The sequence below is a fragment of the Triticum dicoccoides genome, chromosome 3B, assembly GCF_002162155.2.
Source record: "Triticum dicoccoides isolate Atlit2015 ecotype Zavitan chromosome 3B, WEW_v2.0, whole genome shotgun sequence".
In the NCBI taxonomy this organism is placed as follows: Eukaryota; Viridiplantae; Streptophyta; class Magnoliopsida; order Poales; family Poaceae; genus Triticum; species Triticum dicoccoides.
The window spans coordinates 466,556,079-466,573,094 of record NC_041385.1 but is presented as its reverse complement, the minus strand read 5'-3'; the positions used below and the strand labels follow the sequence as shown (position 1 = coordinate 466,573,094).

The following is a 17,016-nucleotide window of genomic DNA, read 5'->3' as shown; positions in this document are numbered from 1 at the left end:
AAACCAACACGCAAACCTCCCGTATTAGTCCGGATCACTGTTCGGACCGCAAAAAGCATCCAACGTGGTCATGTAGCGGTCCGCGGCGTGCTTCAGACGCGTTTTCTCCCGCAAACCGAAGACAAACATGGGGAGGTTTGCGGGAGTTCGGACTGCTATCATGCCCGCTTCTGACCGCCCTGGCCCACCAAAAATGCCTTCCCCTCCCACGCGCACTTCCCGCCCGTTGCCAGTTGCCCGCATTCATGTCGCTTAGAGCGTGCTGCTTCACATTAAAGGCGACGCAGGGTGGACGTCACCTCTCATTGCCTACTGCACGCCATTGAACGGCGCGCCGGCCAAGGGCGCCGCCTGCTACACGCCCGGCTGAACACGTACGCATCCTTGCTGAATTCAAATGCCTCCATTAAACCCATGTGGAAGACGAAAAAACTACTCTGACCACACGTCCGTTCATGAGCGTGTCGGCATTAAATCAACGCAACACCGGGCAAGGTCCTCTCGTCCGCCCTCTATTTAAATGAGGCCAAACGCTGGGCAAGAATCGCACCACCCTGCCGCTCCCCATATCATCCTTCCAGCATTTTCTCCACTCTTTCGATGACATCCGACGAGCAGGAAGAGCAGTTCTCCGGCATAAAAGTCGGCTCGATGACCCACCGAGCCCGGTGGATACGAGCGAGGCAGCTCGGCTGCTCCATCTCCCTTGCCTAGCCCGACGGAGCAAGTTGCCGCCCAAGTCGGCGCGTGGTTCGGCTACTCGCCTCTCCAAGCCAGCTCGCGGAGAAGTGGCTAATTGTTCCATGCAGGCACGAAGGGGAGCATGGCGGCATGGGCACCGTCGACGACGACGCGTCGTACCGCGCCTCCAGTGCATGCAACCGTGCCATCCGTCGTCAACGCGCGTAGCCGCGCCAAGCAGGCAGAGAAAGAAGCTAGTTGCGCGGATGTCGACTAGGTTGCAGCCAGTACGTCCACCGCCATCATTGAGGAGAAGTAGAACACGGGAGGCCGCCGCCGCCGCCTGAGTCCTAGGAAGGCCACCGTCGTTACCTATCTGGTTCTTCTTTATCTCGGACCATCCTGGGCACCCGTCAGAACTCCACGGAAGCACCCTTCTCCTCCGGCTGAATCATCCTCTTTGCCACTACGATGAGCGGCGTAGCCGGATATAGGGAAGATACGGGGAAAGAATATGCTTCCGGGACTCCCGGCAGTCCGGTTAGCGGGCTGTCGGACATGGGAAAAACAAACGGATCGGTTGCGGCTGGCCATGGGCTAGTGTAGTGTATCCGTGTGGTGGAAGTGGGGGTTCGTGCGACCGTACGTGCACATAGTTTTACCTTTTTACTTGAAAATATGTCCAAAATGTAACCGTTTTCATCCGATTTGTATGAACTACGTCATGATATGAAATCCGGGCTTGTTTGCATGAATTTCATTCGGTTTGTTGAAAATGAATTTGAAATGTATGCGGCTACAATTAAACGGTGGCCTTCCACATCAGTGTATGCGGAGTGGTCCTCTGTGGGAGGAAATTTACAGGTCGTTAGAGATGCCCCGCTCAGTTGCTCACAAACCTTCTTGGTGCAGCCCATGCTTTCACCTCACCAGAGCCCAACAACCATGCATTGGCACTGCAACAGCAGCACAACGCAAATAAGCGCACGGGGTGGTTGGAAAGCTTGGGACAGACAGTACGTGACCTCCAGCTCGGCTTCCACCGTGCTTCCCACCGGCAGCATAACGCCGTGCTCCTGCAGCTGCGACCTGAAAGAGACGGAAGACCGGTCAGAGATCCGCAGCCGACGACGCGGAGGTAGCAGTAGCACACTGTCATATCCCTCTTGCCTCCCACCGTCTTCCTCCGTGCTTCCCACCGGTACGCACAAGTCAAGCCACACCACCACCCGCTAGCTTCTCAGCATTGCAGCAGAGCAACCGAGGCTCCCTCCCGCTGCTTAAATAGGCCACTCGTCAATCCTACGCCAGTCCATTCGATTCGCGCGCGTGATCCAAGAAGAACACAAGCCAACGGGCACACGCACAGATACGGCGGACGGTGAAGCATAAGGTCAGCACACCTGGCCAGGGAGGCCTTGCTAGCTTTTGCTCTCCACCTAGCTTCTTCTGCCCGCTTGGCTCTTCTCCCTGGTCCTGGAACGCGCGCGGCTGGATCGGAAGGATGGCGGCAGCTCGGGAGGCGTCGAGGGCAGCTTCCCCCGTCGCTGCGGCCGCCGGAGTTCTCCTGGTCCTCGCCGTCCTCCTCACAGGTGAGTTCCTTCCGCCATTCTGCGTGCCAAATCCTGTAGTATAATCTTAGCTCTAGAGAGCTCCTGCGCGTCGTGCCAACTGCTGAAATAGCGCCTCCGTGCTCTGTTCTTGTCAAATGTATCGTCGGCCATCTTTTGCTCGATCCTTCTGAGTTGCGCGTCCATTTTATATCTAGGTGAGCTCTAACTGGTCGTGATTGTGTTAGGCATTAGGCAATCTAGAGCTCTAACTGCGAGCGACCCATTTCGTTCCTGGCTTCGTCATTGCTGATTGCGCGATTTTGCCTATATTCCTCTTTCTCCCCGTGTTCGAGGTTTCTTTTCAAATTTGCAGGAAATAAACTGGCCGGGTTGCCGTTTTGCAAGTCGTCACCGCCGACTTGTGATCAGTGGTGCCACTTGCTGCTATGTACTTATACTTCAGTAGTGGTTGCATTTGCTGGAATTGTCATTGATTATTTGGTAGGTGCATCTGCTGCTGAGATTAGTCATATCTAGGTCTTGGTGGTTTTGGCTACTACCCAGCTGAGCTGATGAGGCGACATGGCGGCCCTATCTTGGCGCTCCATGCCGCAAGTAATGCACCGCCCACTGTGGCTGCGGCGACAAAAAGTGTCAGCTTTAAATGATACGCTGAGATTTGTTATTCGACAAAATAAACAAAACGCATCAGCTTTCACTCATTCTTTACAAGCATATAGGAGTATGATATATTACCCCGCGTTGGCATTTCCATTGTTTTCTCTCCCAATTTCGCGCATCTGATCTGGTCCTGAGCTGTGCTTGCTTTCTCCATAAAGTTTCTCCGCAAAGGCAGCATTTTATCGTTTCTTATTATTCAGCAGTCTGCAGCTAATTAAATCTAGTATGCTCGCAACTTGGGCAAATGGTTCGCCACTTCTCCAGTAATGCACGTGGAATTTTGGAATAATCGGATTTTAATAATGTGGTAGTATTAGTTATTGGTAGGGTTCAGCCACACCACTTGACCATGTGGTCCAGTGAAATCTTGCTTCCATTGGATCGCGCACCCCCTCAATCTCCATCTGGATGTAACTGTATGCTTCCATTGGATCCACCTTCTGTGTTTTTTCTTAGAAAAATCCGCCTGTGAGTATCTATGGATTGCTTTTCTCCCCTCAAAGAAAAAATGGATTGCTTTTATTTTGTTCCGATCGCCTTGCACTGATGGCATGCGGTATGAGTTCGTGCTGGTCACACAAGCACGCTTGCAAACTGACACACTAATAAATCGCTATATTTTTATGCCAATTATCAAAAATAATGAAGAAAATGAATCAAATGAGTGGATTTCACATTCACAGCGGCGATAGTACCGATCACCGTGTAGAAATGACTGATTGGTGACACGGACCAACGATTAATTTTGCAGGGCAGGTGATTGTGGCGAATGCCCTGTCCATCGGCGTCAACTACGGGCAGATCGCCAACAACCTCCCTTCGCCGGGGCGGGTGTCGACGCTGCTCCGGTCGATCAAGATCAGCAAGGTGAAGCTCTACGACGCCGACCCGCACGTTCTGCGCGCCTTCCTCGGCACGGGCGTCGAGTTCGTGATCGGCATCGGCAACGAGCACGTCCCGGCGATGGTCAGCTCCACGGTGGCGCAGGCGTGGCTCCAGCAGCACGTGGTGCCGCACCTCCACGCCGGCGCGCGCATCACCTGCATCACCGTCGGCAACGAGGCGTTCAAGGGCAACGACACCGTCCTGCAGGGCAGCCTCCTGCCCGCCATGCACTCGGTGCACCAGGCGCTCGGGGCGCTGGGCCTGCAGGGCCGCGTGAACGTCACCACCGCGCACTCGCTGGACATCATGGGCGTCTCCTACCCGCCCTCCGCCGGCGCGTTCGCTCCGGGCGCCGTGTCGCACCTGCAGCCGTTCCTCAAGTTCCTGTCGGCGACGAGGGCCCCGTTCCTCATCAACTGCTACCCGTTCTTCGCCTACAAGGACGACCCGGCGCGCGTGCCGCTGGACTACGTGCTCTTCCAGCCCAACGCCGGCGTCACCGACCCCAACACGGGGCTCAACTACGACAACATGCTGTACGCGCAGGTGGACGCCGTCTACTCGGCCATCAAGGCGCTGGGGCACACGGACGTGGACGTCAAGGTCTCCGAGACCGGGTGGCCGTCCCGGGGCGACCCCGACGAGGTGGGCGCCACGCCGCAGCACGCCGGGACGTACATCGGGAACCTGCTGAGGAGGATAGAGATGAAGCAGGGCACGCCGCTGCGGCCGGCGGTGCCCATCGACGTCTACGTGTTCGCGCTCTTCAACGAGAACCTCAAGCCCGGCCCGGCGTCGGAGCGGAACTACGGGCTGTTCTACCCCGACGGCACGCCGGTCTACAACGTCGGCCTCCGCGGCTACCTGCCGCCCATGGCGGATTCACACGGAGCACGGCAGGTACGGCTTCTTGATTCGCTTGCTCGATCAGCGCATGCATATGCATTTACATAGACCGTGACTAACCAGCACCTGGGTTGTGTTTACGCAGGCGGTTCATGCGATCCTACTCATCGCCATCGCGACGGTCGGTTTTGCATTGTCATGACAGTATCCATCAACTACTGAGTTATTGACGGTGAAGGGTGAAGGGTGATGGCTGTGATTGAACAGAGCTGAGCCAAAGTGCATCAACTCCTTGAAAGAAGACAGTTGATGATCATTCTCTTGGGTTATGCGTAAAAAAAATCCCCCTCTTTTTTCTTTTTTGAGGGTAAATCCCCCTCCTTTTGAGGTGTAGAACTGATGTATTTTGGCAATGCCATTCATTGCCATCAGGATGTGCTCTGGTGGCCTTCAGAATTTGCAACTTGCTTCTTATTCACTTTAGATTAGCTCTAACCGAAGCTTGGAAGTCATTTGTCTCCTCCATTAACTAAGAAAAATGTGACATGTTTTTGTCCTGCGAATGGAGAAACAATAGTGCAGACATGATTTTTCTTGAAACTATAAGATTTGTCTCCTCCATCAGTTAAGAAAAATGTAACAAGGTTTTGACGATAAGGAACAACAACAAAACAAGAGAGAAGTCCATATTACAACCCCCGGCCTCTAAAATCGCATAAGATTCAACTTTGGACTAACAAAACCGGCTACGACTCACCCTTCTCTCCCCTGACCCTGGCTTTGACCCGTTGACCGTTGAGTCAACAGCCATGTCAGCGTTTAGGCAGTCCAGGCAGAAAACGAAATTCAATGCTATTCCTGATTTTGTTAAGTAAAAATGTCTGAAACTTTCCCAGAATGATCAATATATTTTTATATTCAACAGAATGTTCCAAAAAAATATTGATATTTTCATATTTGGGACAAAATTTGGGGCTGAAAATGTAATTGCATGTATAAATATGTTTGGTAGAAAACTCTGAAAGTTTCCTAGAATGATCAGCATACTATTGTTGTTCTAAGGAATTATTTCAATCTTTTTATGTTTACTTTTATTTTTTGGGCAAAATTTGACCAAGACAAAATGTAAGTTCAAGTTAATTTTAAACCTCTGGGCAAAACAAATGAAGCTTTCTTAGAATGATCGGTATAAAAAAATCTATTTGTATAATTATCTAAAGAATTATGGATACTTTATTTTCTGCCCAAAATTTGACACCCAATGGGGCTGAAAATGTAATTTCAAATTAATTTTAAATCTGTTTGGCAAAAAACACTGAAGTGCCTGCTGACTGGATGTTTAATGGGTCAAAATCAGGCCTACTCAGCGAAAACCAGGTTCAGTGGAGAGAATGGTTGATCCTGGCCAATTTCGATAGTTCAGGGTTGAATCTTAGCCGGTTTTAGAGTTTGGGGTTGAACCTTAGACAAACCGAAGTGTTTAAGATTGTAATATGGACTTCTCTCAAAAAATAAAGGGAATTGCTCTGCAGCATTGATATACACAAATGTTAGCTCCGGATCCTCAGATCCTAAAAAAACAAATGTTTATCTCCCACGATTGCCCAATGCTTAACCTTCCTCTTAATGTTTGCAACTTGCACAACGAGCAAATAATACAATTAGGGCACCTACACTTCTTCAAACTGTCGTTGGTGCACATCCTATTGTAAATGACTAACCATCTGAATAACTTGACCTTGCACGAGGAATTCATGGAGGAAAGCGTGACCCCCAAAAACCACCTCTATATGTTTGGATCATATGATCCATACACTTTTAGACTTTCAATGCGGACACAAATTTTGTGCCGGATCGGTTTGGACGTCTAAAATCCGCCTAGTCCGGCCCCAAATCAAGGGGAGCTCTAGGGGGGGTCTAAACGTCCGTGAAGTCAGACTCCAACATCCTGGTCCGAACCAAAAATCCACCCGGCTCATTGCTCAGCCTACCCGCTTTGATGCCCGGCGGGCGTGGTGCCCGACAAGCCTACCATCCTAGCCTTCAACCTGCTTTTTCTTCTCGTTCTTTTCGTGTTGCAGCGGGACATCGATCATCGAGGCCCTGGTGCCGGTTAGGCCGGCCTACGGCAGCCCAAAGCCGCAGCTAAGCGCGCCCTGATGGAGTCCCTCCAAGCCGTGTGAGGTTTCTGGTTTTCCAGAGACATCGTCGGCGTACCGCGCTTGACGACAGGGACATACGGGTGACAAGTTTGTATGCCAGCACATCCATGCATCCGAGTTCTTCCTTCCTCCTTGCAGACCCCACAGCACCACCCTCATTTCTTATCTCTCCTCCGAGCCACTCATCTGCCTAGATCTGGCGGCAACAGAACATTTGGTTCCCGAACCGAGAGGAACGAATGTTAAATTAGAACCTTTTATGTTTCTTAACAGATGATCAATTACTCTGTTGATAGTTGTTACATGTGACAAATTTTAGGTGTGGTCCTTCTATGCTATCACACCATAAACATAATCTACAAATTTTGAAGCAACCAAACCATACGTAGCTATGGAATATTGTACCACTAAAAGGTTTATACTTTTGTTTTGAACGTTCGGTGCTAGAAATGGATACATTATTTTCATGTCAGAGTTTAGGTGGCCCAATCATCAAAGTTCAGGGATTAATTCAGATTTTTTTAGTTAATAAAACATATTAGTCCATTATTCACTTTTTAGAGATATACAAGCATGTGAATAACAGAACGCCTGCCTTTTCCTAAAAGAAAAAAACATAACACTGCAGAATATACAAGTGAGTGCCACATAAATAAACAAACGAAGTCGTGTACATATATATAGACCGGAGTCGTCAGTAGTCACCTCTTGGTAGAAACATATATGCGTCAGCTAGTATTTGGTCTTTTAAGCAAAACTCCGATACAAAATATATTTAATTAAGCTGTTTTCTTTCTAGAGCAAACAATGTACATCGGATCTGTTTGTCCTGGATTGGGAGATATATCAACAGCCTGCAGAAACAGAAAAGGATCTGCATCAAGGGGCTTGATTTGAACACATAAAGGCGGAGATTGTTACAACCATGTACCTAGTACTAGTATGTACAGGTACATGCAAATGCAAAATTTAGGAGGCCATTGAACCGTTGCTAGGAACACCATGTCGTGGCGTAATTATTAGACAGATGGCATACCTCAGGGGGCTCAAACCCTCCAGCATAATGGAAGTATGCACCAACTATCCAAGCATGGTCAGCATCACCAGTTGATGTCCAAATGGATATAGCTTTTGTCCAAAAGCAGCGATTTGAAAAGCTATTTCCAGAGTTAAATCGTGTTTAGAACTAATTACAGAAACAAAAACTGATATTCAAAAAAATGTTCTTACAAAATGGACATGCTAGTTCTTACCTCATGATAGCTAACCCAGATGGTTTAAGTATTCGTCTCATCTCCTTAAAAACATCCGTTGGTTTTGTCAAGTAGTCTACACTAACCTAGAAGAAAAAAAGGAAATTTAATATCATGCCGTAAATGCAACTAGAGATAGAGGCCTAGAAGTACAATTAGTAATATGTGGTATGGCCTACAAAAGATGGACCCTATTGTTCAGCCGGACTGAATTCATCATAAGAACACCATACCACGTTGGTTATAACATCAAAGGTGTTATCGTCGAAAGGAAGCTTCGGGTTCAGATTGAGGTCTTGCACAACATACTCTGTCAAAACCTATTATCATCAGCAAAGATTTAGGTTTGGTGTATCAGCCGAAAAGAAATAGCAAGTGGCAAGACGTGTTAATAGTACAAAGAGCCATTTCTAGCAGAGTACATGTACAATATCATGTTTAGAATTACTTGCCATGGCCCCAATGGAGAGCCCTCAACGAGACTCAATAGTTAATGAATACATATATTCCAAAACACACATTTCACAACCGTAAACCAAAGTTGTATCTGAAAGAAATGAAGTTACTATATCGTATCGAGTTACTATACTTCAGTTATAGAAAGAGCCTGGGGTGCCCACAGCTCAAGGTGGCATGGGCGAGGGTGGCCAGCGGGCTGTGGAGGAAGAGCTGCTTGCCCCCTTTCGTGAAAGTCTGCGGGAGCTGAGCGAGGATCAGCCGGAGCAGCTCTCTGTCCCGCCGATGGGAGGAAAAGAGGGAGGAAAGCCTGAAGAGGAAGGGGGGACGACGCCAGGCGACGCGGTGAGCGACGTGCATGGATGTTCCCATGCAAGAGCGGAGAGTGGCGCAGAGGCGCCCATCTGTTTACCAGAGCCTTGGCTCAGTGGTTGGGTATGTGGTTGTGCAACCCAACGACCCGAGTTCAATTCCCAGAATTGACAGGTGATGCACAGGGGTTTTCCCCTGTTTATTGAGGATCAAGCTTGATATGTGGTTCCACCACTCAGCAAGAAATATCTTGATACTCATTTAAAAAATTCTGAGGACCATGTTTATCTTGGTACTCATACTAAAATGGCCGTATGCATCCTTAGTTGGTGCAGAGGCCGGGAAGTGAAAATCTCCCCATTTTTAGGCATCTACTTGGCTCAGTGGTTGGGTATGTGGTTGTGCAACCCAACGACCCGAGTTCAATTCCCAGAATTGACAGGTGATGCACAGGGGTTTCCCCCCGTTTATTGAGGATCAAGCTTGATGTGTGGTGGAACTACTCAGCAAGAAATATCTTGATACTCATTTAAAAAATTCTGAGGACCATGTTTATCTTGGTACTCATACTAAAATGGCCGTATGCATCCTTAGTTGGTGCAGAGGCCGGGAAGTGAAAATCTCCCCATTTAAAGACGGGGAAAAGAAAACACCCCCGCGTCGCTCCCGTGCGAGCGACACGGGCGGACTCTGCAGCCCTAGCCGCCGCCACCAGTATCCCAGCCACCCCTCTCCGCCGCCGCCGGAGGACGCCGCAAGGCGAAGCCTCGCGGCCGACGGCGGCGGCGGGGGACCTTGCTCGTGGCGCTGGGGGGCACTCGGCACGGCGGGTCGTCTCCCGGTTATCTGCGCGTTGCCATGGCGCTGGTGTCCGGATCCGCCCGATCTGATGCATCCGGCTCTGGCTGCCATGGTCTTTGCTGGTGAGGGCCTGGATCTGAGGCGGCGGCCTCGCTGGTGCGGACGGCGCTCCTTCGGCGGTGGGGAGTGCTCGTCGGTGAGGTAGGCCGGATCCCCTCGGCTGCGCGGGCAGCGAGGTTCCGGTGGGCGCTGGTCATGGCGCGGGGAGGCCCCGGGCTCCCCTCGTCAGATCGGAGGCGATCTGGTCCGCTCGTGATGCATGACCTCCGGCCGGCCTGGATCTCCGGCGTGCACGCGCCTGCTGATGTTGTTGCTGGTTCGGAGGTGGCGGCAGGGTGCTTGGCCGGGGGAAACCCTTGGCCGCCGGTGGCGGTCACGGCATCGATGGCGTCCCGGACGCCATTCCCTCCTTGGTGGCGGCGCCGAGGCTAAACCTCCCCTGACTCCCCCCTTCCCCTGCGCCCGGGTGAAAACCCTAGCCCCGGTGGCTAAGCGGCGGCGGTGCCACAGCATTGTCACCTTCTTGAAGGCGCCGATTTGGGCATGGGGATGCTGGGTGTGCATGGCGAGCTTGTCTGGTTCCTGGTGGCGGCCCGTCTGATCTACCGTGTCGCAGCTCCGGGCAGTGTCTCGTGGCTGCGGTGCTTCTTTTCCGGCCGTGTCTCCGATGGGGACCTCGCCCTTCCTCACCTTGTACATGCCGTGGTAGAGCGGTACTTCATCTCACTCATTGATGGCGGCGAAGATCGGCGGCATGGCGCTGTGGAGGCTTGTCGCCCGATGCGCGGAGATGGACTCGCATAGGTGGAGGTAGCTGTCTGGCGTCATGGTGACGTCGATGGCGGAGTGGCCTACACAAGGTAGAAGACTCAATATATTCTGAAGATGGACCTGTGGAAGATGGCTGCGACGACACAAGAGAGTGTCTGACCGGATCGTGCCCCAGACCCGGTATGTGGCTCGGCTGGGGCTTCCGGCTTTTGATGTTAGGTTTAGGTGAGTGGTTTGGGTAGTGGCCCAACTAGCATCCCTTCATCATATGGGTAAGAGTAGCGGCATATGTTGCCGAGATGGTGGATTCAGGAATATTGTCTGTAATACTTTGTAAGGTCCTCGAGAATAATTAATAAAGTGGCCGTATGCATCTCCCAGATGCAGAGGCCGGGGGTCATCCTCCTTTTCTAAAAAAAAAGAGGAGCCCATCTCGATGGGGCCAGATGGAAAGGAGGAGGTTGATGATCGCTTCATGATTGAGGAGGCGGCTGGAGGTGGGGAAGGCTGCGTGGAGCGAGAGGGCCTTTTTGGGCCGCTCTCGCCTCGAGAGGCACCGCCTGGGGGCCTTCTGCTCCTGGGCCGCCAGCTGGAGTCCGAAAGATCCAGGTCACAAGATGGCACAGAGCCCATTTCAGAGTCGGCCGCTGATGGGATTGAGGGTGGGCCGGACGAGGCTGAGGATGAAAACGCGGCGCCGCCTGATCCGCTAACGAGCTTCCTCATCTCCTGCTCCGCTCCCCCACCCACAGCTCTGCTTCCCACGCCGGCGGGCGGCGGCCGCCGCAAAGAAGGCCAGGCGGATCCGCTCTCCAGAAGAAGCAGTGGTAGGCTAGCTGCCAAGCCTACCGCGGGCTGGTCCACCATGGACAAAGTGAAGATGGTTCTGCTCAAGAAAAGTGGCATCTGGGAGGAGGGTTCGCCGCAGGTGGCTGCATCCGCGGCCGATCTGCAGAGGTACAGGGAGCTGTACAAGGAGCCGCTGCCAGGTGGCTTCATTGCGGCGATCGAATCGCTAGTTGAGGCCGCTGGGAAGAGCAAAGGCAAGGAAACTTGCGGGGCAGGTCAAGCGATCTGTGTCTGACCCGCATGGGGTGTTCGACTGTGTGGGTTTGCTTTCGATCCATGTTAGCGTATGTTGCTGTTCTTTGTCGTAGGCGCGATAGCGCCACAAGGGAGGTTCCTGTCTCCCAAGTCCGTGGTGTGGAGTCGGGCTTCGTGTTGCCCATCACTAAATGTATGTATGCTAGCTTCAGAGCTGAGTGTGTTTTGGTTTCTTTATGGATTTCGCCGTCTTGAACTGGAATGTGCGGGGATTGAATAACCCTGCGAAGAGACGGGCGGTGCAGCTGTTTGTTGCTGAGCAAAATTGCAAGATTGTCTGCCTGCAAGAAACAAAAGTTGGTGACATGACTAGAGGTCTGGTGCTTGAAGCCTTGGGGCCGCGTTTCGCTGATAATTTCATCTCTCTGCCAGCTAATGGATCCAGAGGAGGGATTCTAATTGCTGGCTGTGACGATCATGAGATCACAGTTGAGCCGCTGGCGGCCGGGCTGCACTCCGTGTCAGGAACTGTGAGGAGCAGGGCCAATGGGATGTGCTGGTCGATAACTGGAGTTTATGGACCTCAATCTGAGGAGGACAAAGTTCAGTTTATTGAGGAGTTAAAGAGGATCAAGCTGCACATGTTACCTCGCTGGATGGTGCTCGGAGATTTCAATATGATCTGCCGAGCGAGAGACAAAAGCAACAACAATATAAACTTGCGGATGATGGGAAGATTCAGGGCTGCGATTGATGACCTGGAGTTGATTGATTTTCCGCTTCTGGGGAGAAGTTTCACTTGGTCTAACGAGCGCGAAAATGTCACGCTCACCAAGATTGATCGGATCATGGTGACGAGTGACTGGGAGGCCACCTTTCCTCACTTTCAGCTGTCCCCTGCTTCGACTAGTGTTTCTGACCATTGCCCGCTGGTTTTGAAAAGGATGGAGATAACCAGATCCAAAGCCTTTCGCTTTGAAAATCATTGGCTGAAGTGTCCGGAATTTTTTGAGATCGTGCAGCGCACATGGGCGAAGGAGGTCAGATCTGGTGATCCCATCCGGGTGCTTCACACAAAGCTCTCTAGAACTGCTAAGGCTCTCAAAGCATGGAATAAGCAGCGGACCCGATGGACTGTCTTCGTATCGGCATTGGCTAATGATGTGATTTTCAGTCTGGACCTGGCTCAAGAGGAGAGGGAGCTCTCGACGGAGGAGAGACAGATGCGGGCGCGACTAAAGGCAAAGCTGTTGGGGCTCGCAGCAGTGGACAGAGCTAGATGGCGCCAAAAATCAAGAATAACTGAAATTAGGGAGGGGGATGCAAGCACGAGGTTTTTCCATCTAAGAGCTTCCGGAAGGCGACGGAAGAATTACATCCCTACGCTCAATGGTGCTGATGGTCCAGTTTCAAAGCACGAGGGCAAGGCCAAGATCATCTTTGACAGGTTCCTGGGGCTTATGGGGACTCCTTTCGTCCGCTCGGTCAGGCTAAACTGGGATTTCCTGGGGCTGCCGTCAAGAGATCTAAGCCACCTTGAGGGAGTTTTTTCTGAGCAGGAGTTGTTGTCTGCGGTCAAAGACACGCACGGTGAGAAGGCGCCTGGGCCAGATGGTTTCACCGGGGCCTTCTTTAAGGAATGCTGGGCAACAATCAAAGTGAACTTGCTGGCTGCTGTTAATTGCGTGCACAGCCTGAGAGGACAGAATTGGAACATCATCAACACAGCCAATATCGTGCTGCTGCCGAAGAGAGAAGGAGCACAAGACGCGAATGATTTCCGGCCTATTAGCCTCATGCATAGCATTCCGAAGCTGGTCAGCAAGATGCTTGCTTCGCGGCTGGCGCCTGAGATAAATCACCTTGTTACCCACAGCCAAAGCGCTTTCATCCGAGGACGATCGATCCAGGATAACTTCCTGTACGTAAGGAATGTGCTCAAAGCTGCTCACAGTGCAAGATCCCCGCTGATGTTCCTCAAGATAGATATCACCAAGGCATTTGATTCAGACGGTTGGGGCTTTTTGCTTGAGGTTTTGGAGGCGATGGGTTTTGGGCAGCGATGGAGAGACATGATTTCTCTCATTTTGTCGTCCTCATCCTCAAGAGTTTTGCTAAACGGAACACCTGGACCTCCGTTTGCGCATCAATGTGGGCTGCGGCAAGGAGACTCTCTGTCGCCGCTTCTGTTTATCATCGCGATGGAACCGCTCCAACGTTTACTATCCTTGGCCACGGAAAGAGGCATCCTGTCACCGCTCAAACTGCAGATGGCGAGGTTCCGCTCCAGCTTCTACGCGGATGATGCCGCGCTCTTCCTCAACCCCGTGTTGAATGACTTTGTTGCGGTTCAGGCCATTCTCAAGATTTTCGCGGATGCATCAGGCTTAAAAACTAACATACAGAAGTCAGTGGCCTACCCCATCTCCTGCGCCGGCCTTGACTTACTGCCCTTAATGGCCGCTTTTGGTGGACAGCAAGGGACCCTCCCGTGTCAGTACTTGGGTCTGCCTTTGGGGGTGCGTAAGCCAAAGAGGATTGAGATGCAGCCTCTGATTGATAAGATCGCGGGAAAGTTGGCCCCAAGGAAGGGCCGGCTGCTCAACAGAATGGGAAGGTTGATCTACACCAATTCGGTGGTGACGGCTACTGCGACATTCTTTTTGACAGCGTTTCAGCCGGATAAGTGGCTGATTAAAAAGGTGGACAAGCTTAGAAAGAATTTCCTCTGGGAGGCGGATAACACGTCAATAGGCGGGAAAAGTATGGTAAACTGGAAGCAAGTTTGCTCCCCAAAGAAATATGGAGGATTGGGCATAAAAAACATCGAGTGTTTCAGCCGAGCCCTGAGATTACGCTGGGAATGGTACAGATGGGAGGAGAGAGATAGACCATGGAAAGGGACAGATACGCCATGCGATGGTGTTGACAAGCAGCTCTTCTCCAGTTGCACCACGATTTCTCTGGGAGACGGATCTTTGGCAAGCTTTTGGAGGGACAGGTGGTTGAATGGTGAAGCTCCAATGGTTTTGGCACCTGCGGTGTTCAAACTGGCCCGCTTCAAAAAAGTTTCGGTCAAACAAGGAATGCATAATGCTAAATGGATGCAGGGGCTTAACCGGATAAGCAATGCCGAGGAGCTGCGCCAGTTTGTTCAGCTTTGGAACAAGGTTCAAGGGACAACTTTGTCGACGGAGAAAGACACCATCGTTTGGAACCTCACTGCCAATGGCTCATATTCGGCCTGTTCGGCATATGAGGCTCAATTTTTCTCTAGGATTGAGAGGCCATGGTTGGCCAGGGTGTGGACGAGCAAGATGGAGGGGAAAGTGAGGTTCTACCTATGGCTCTTGCTCCAGAACAGAAACTGGACTGCTGACCGCTTGCAAGCAAGAGGCTGGCCTCACAATGATCTCTGCAAGCTATGTGAACAGGAACCTGAAACTGCGAACCACCTCGCTCTGCACTGCTCTTTTGCCAAAGAGATTTGGTTCCAGTTCCGAGACTCTCACAATGCAATGTTCGCTGTGGCCGACGAGGCGCAGACCGTGGGTGAGTGGTGGGAGAGGCTCTGCTCCGCCAGCGGGTCGAGGGAGCAAATCAGGGTGAATATGACCGTGGCAGCCTACACTGTGTGAAACCTCTGGAAGGAGAGAAATCAACGAGTATTCGAACATAAAGAGCTGACTGCTACTGCTCTAGCTGGGCTCATCAAGGATGACATCAAGTGCTTTGGGGAGGCAACTAGAGGGATTCACTATGTAGGGCTGTAATTTTTTTCTGTCTCCTAATCTTCACGTTGTAATGTGGGATGCGACCTCCACACGATGGTCCATCCGTTTCTGTATGTCTTCTCTTCTATAATGCAAAGGCAGAGCTCCTGCTATTCCCGTCAAAAGAAAGAGACTAATTGCCATGTATTCCAAATAATGCCTATCTTAACTTTTACCTTGTTACCACAAGAAAAAGTATTCTTTTTCTGAACAGTCATTTCTTCTGTAGCAACATAGATACATATTTGAATTCTCGCAAGTCATATGACTACTACCTCACAGAACATCAGGAGAATCAGAATGTAGCATAACTCACCAACTGAGTCAACTGTTGCTCAATCAAAATAAAATAAAAATCAAGACCATGTACCTCAATCCATAATGCTGGATTGCTAGTATAAGATTATAACTGAAAAGGAGAATAGCAGACCAAATGTACAAAATCACACTAGTTCAGTAAGGAAGCAATACCGGGTTCTTTTTCAGCTCGTCTTCATTCATACCCATCCCTACGATCTTCTCTTGTTGGTATCCAACCGGATAATGGCTCACCTACATAAGGTGGAAACCAGTAAGCCACCTCACAAGACGACGTTAAGATGAACGTGGATACTTGCGAACTCCAAAATTCCTACCCAGCTACTGCACATGTCCAGGATGGCCACGCCTGGAGTGTTGCTTGGAGGAAGAACTTGGGAGTAGTATTTTGTGAGCGCTCTGATTGCTGGGTCGTCAATGTGCGTGACAAAACGGGGAGCCGAATAGAACACAGTATCTGATGACCTGCCAAGTAACAAGAACGAACCATACATCAGCGGGGTATCAGGTCATACAAATAGATACAAGAATTATAAGCCACTGGCTACCCCGAATCCTGAAAATTTTGCACGCGCACTGCGTGGTGAGTGTGCTCCGAGCTACTTACTCGTCGAAGCGGCTGAAGTCGTCGGGCTTGAAAGGGAACTCGTCCGGCCATTCCACATTCTTCAAAATCTGCAAAGCACGACGGACAATTCGCACAGCTCAAAGACATGCCGGTGCCACGCCGCGCGCACGGCGCACTAGGACTCTAGGAGGAAGCAGAGAAAGTGTTACGCATACGAACCTGTTCGACAGGGGAAACCCCCTGCCTTGGCCGCGCCGCGGCCACGAACGAGCGGGACGGGGTACCACCGGAGGCCATGCGGGCGAGCTGGTCGACGAAAGCGGCGCCGAGGCCGAGGAAGACGCGCCGCGCTGCCTGCGGTGGCACCGGAGCGCGGCGGGCACGTGGGACAGCGGCGGCGCGTGCGCGAAGAGTCCTAGCGCGGGACCTTCTCAGAGCGACGAGGAGGAGGTCGGGGCGTGGCGCGAGGGTGGCCATGGACGTGGAGACGGGCAGACGGCGGCGGTTAGGAGGGGGCCGCAACCCGGTGCCGCCATGTACTCTGTGTTTATGCTGCTGGTGCGCCCAAGAGAGGCGTCGTGGCGCCACGCGCGTCGCAGAGATGTCTCTGCCCGTGGAATGGATTGGGGGTTGGTTTGGCTCGTTCGTTGGCTGCTGTGGACGCCTGTCGTGTCGTGTGGGTCTGTCACTCTGTCAGCTCCCCTGCGATTACGGGGCTGTTTGGTTCTCAGCCACGGTTTGCCAAGCCAAAATTTGGCAGCCACAGTTTGCCAAGCATGTGTTCGGTTTTTGCCATACTTTGACTTGCCACATTTTATTGTCCCTATGGCCCACTTATCAAAGAGACAATTT

At 51.6% G+C, this 17,016-nt stretch overlaps 2 protein-coding genes across 3 annotated transcripts; one reads left to right on the top strand and one right to left on the bottom strand.

Moving 5' to 3' along the window:
- The first annotated feature begins 1,639 nt into the window (after window positions 1–1,639).
- On the top strand, window positions 1,640–5,124 carry LOC119276553 (glucan endo-1,3-beta-glucosidase 14-like). Its single transcript, XM_037557647.1, has 3 exons — window positions 1,640–2,273; window positions 3,667–4,700; window positions 4,792–5,124. The coding sequence occupies exons 1-3, from the start codon at window positions 2,186–2,188 to the stop codon at window positions 4,846–4,848; spliced, it is 1,179 nt and encodes a 392-aa protein (XP_037413544.1). The 5' UTR covers window positions 1,640–2,185; the 3' UTR covers window positions 4,849–5,124.
- Window positions 5,125–7,438: 2,314 nt separating this feature from the next.
- LOC119276552 lies at window positions 7,439–16,714 on the bottom strand. 2 transcript variants are annotated; one of them, XM_037557646.1, is made up of 9 exons: window positions 16,576–16,706; window positions 16,384–16,539; window positions 16,204–16,271; window positions 15,914–16,061; window positions 15,750–15,830; window positions 8,295–8,381; window positions 8,062–8,147; window positions 7,845–7,965; window positions 7,439–7,662 (listed from the first exon to the last, which is right to left on the bottom strand). In XM_037557646.1, the coding sequence occupies exons 1-9, from the start codon at window positions 16,639–16,641 to the stop codon at window positions 7,588–7,590; spliced, it is 888 nt and encodes a 295-aa protein (XP_037413543.1). In that variant the 5' UTR covers window positions 16,642–16,706; the 3' UTR covers window positions 7,439–7,587. The 2 variants fall into 2 exon arrangements, with proteins under 2 accessions (XP_037413543.1, XP_037413542.1); XM_037557645.1 differs by having other exon boundaries at window positions 16,384–16,714.
- Between the last annotated feature and the right edge of the window lie 302 nt (window positions 16,715–17,016).

Excerpts from the sequence above, each read along its gene's own strand:
- LOC119276553 (XM_037557647.1), top strand. The coding sequence starts at position 2,186 with ATGGCGGCAGCTCGGGAGGCGTCGAGGGCAGCTTCCCCCGTCGCTGCG. Across the intron at positions 2,274-3,666 it reads CCTCGCCGTCCTCCTCACAG|GGCAGGTGATTGTGGCGAAT; the intron begins GTGAGTTCCTTC and ends TTAATTTTGCAG. Across the intron at positions 4,701-4,791 it reads ATTCACACGGAGCACGGCAG|GCGGTTCATGCGATCCTACT; the intron begins GTACGGCTTCTT and ends GTGTTTACGCAG.
- LOC119276552 (XM_037557645.1), bottom strand. The coding sequence starts at position 16,641 with ATGGCCACCCTCGCGCCACGCCCCGACCTCCTCCTCGTCGCTCTGAGA. Across the intron at positions 8,148-8,294 it reads TTGATGTTATAACCAACGTG|GTTAGTGTAGACTACTTGAC; the intron begins GTATGGTGTTCT and ends TTTTTCTTCTAG. Across the intron at positions 7,663-7,844 it reads GAGGGTTTGAGCCCCCTGAG|GCTGTTGATATATCTCCCAA; the intron begins GTATGCCATCTG and ends CTGTTTCTGCAG.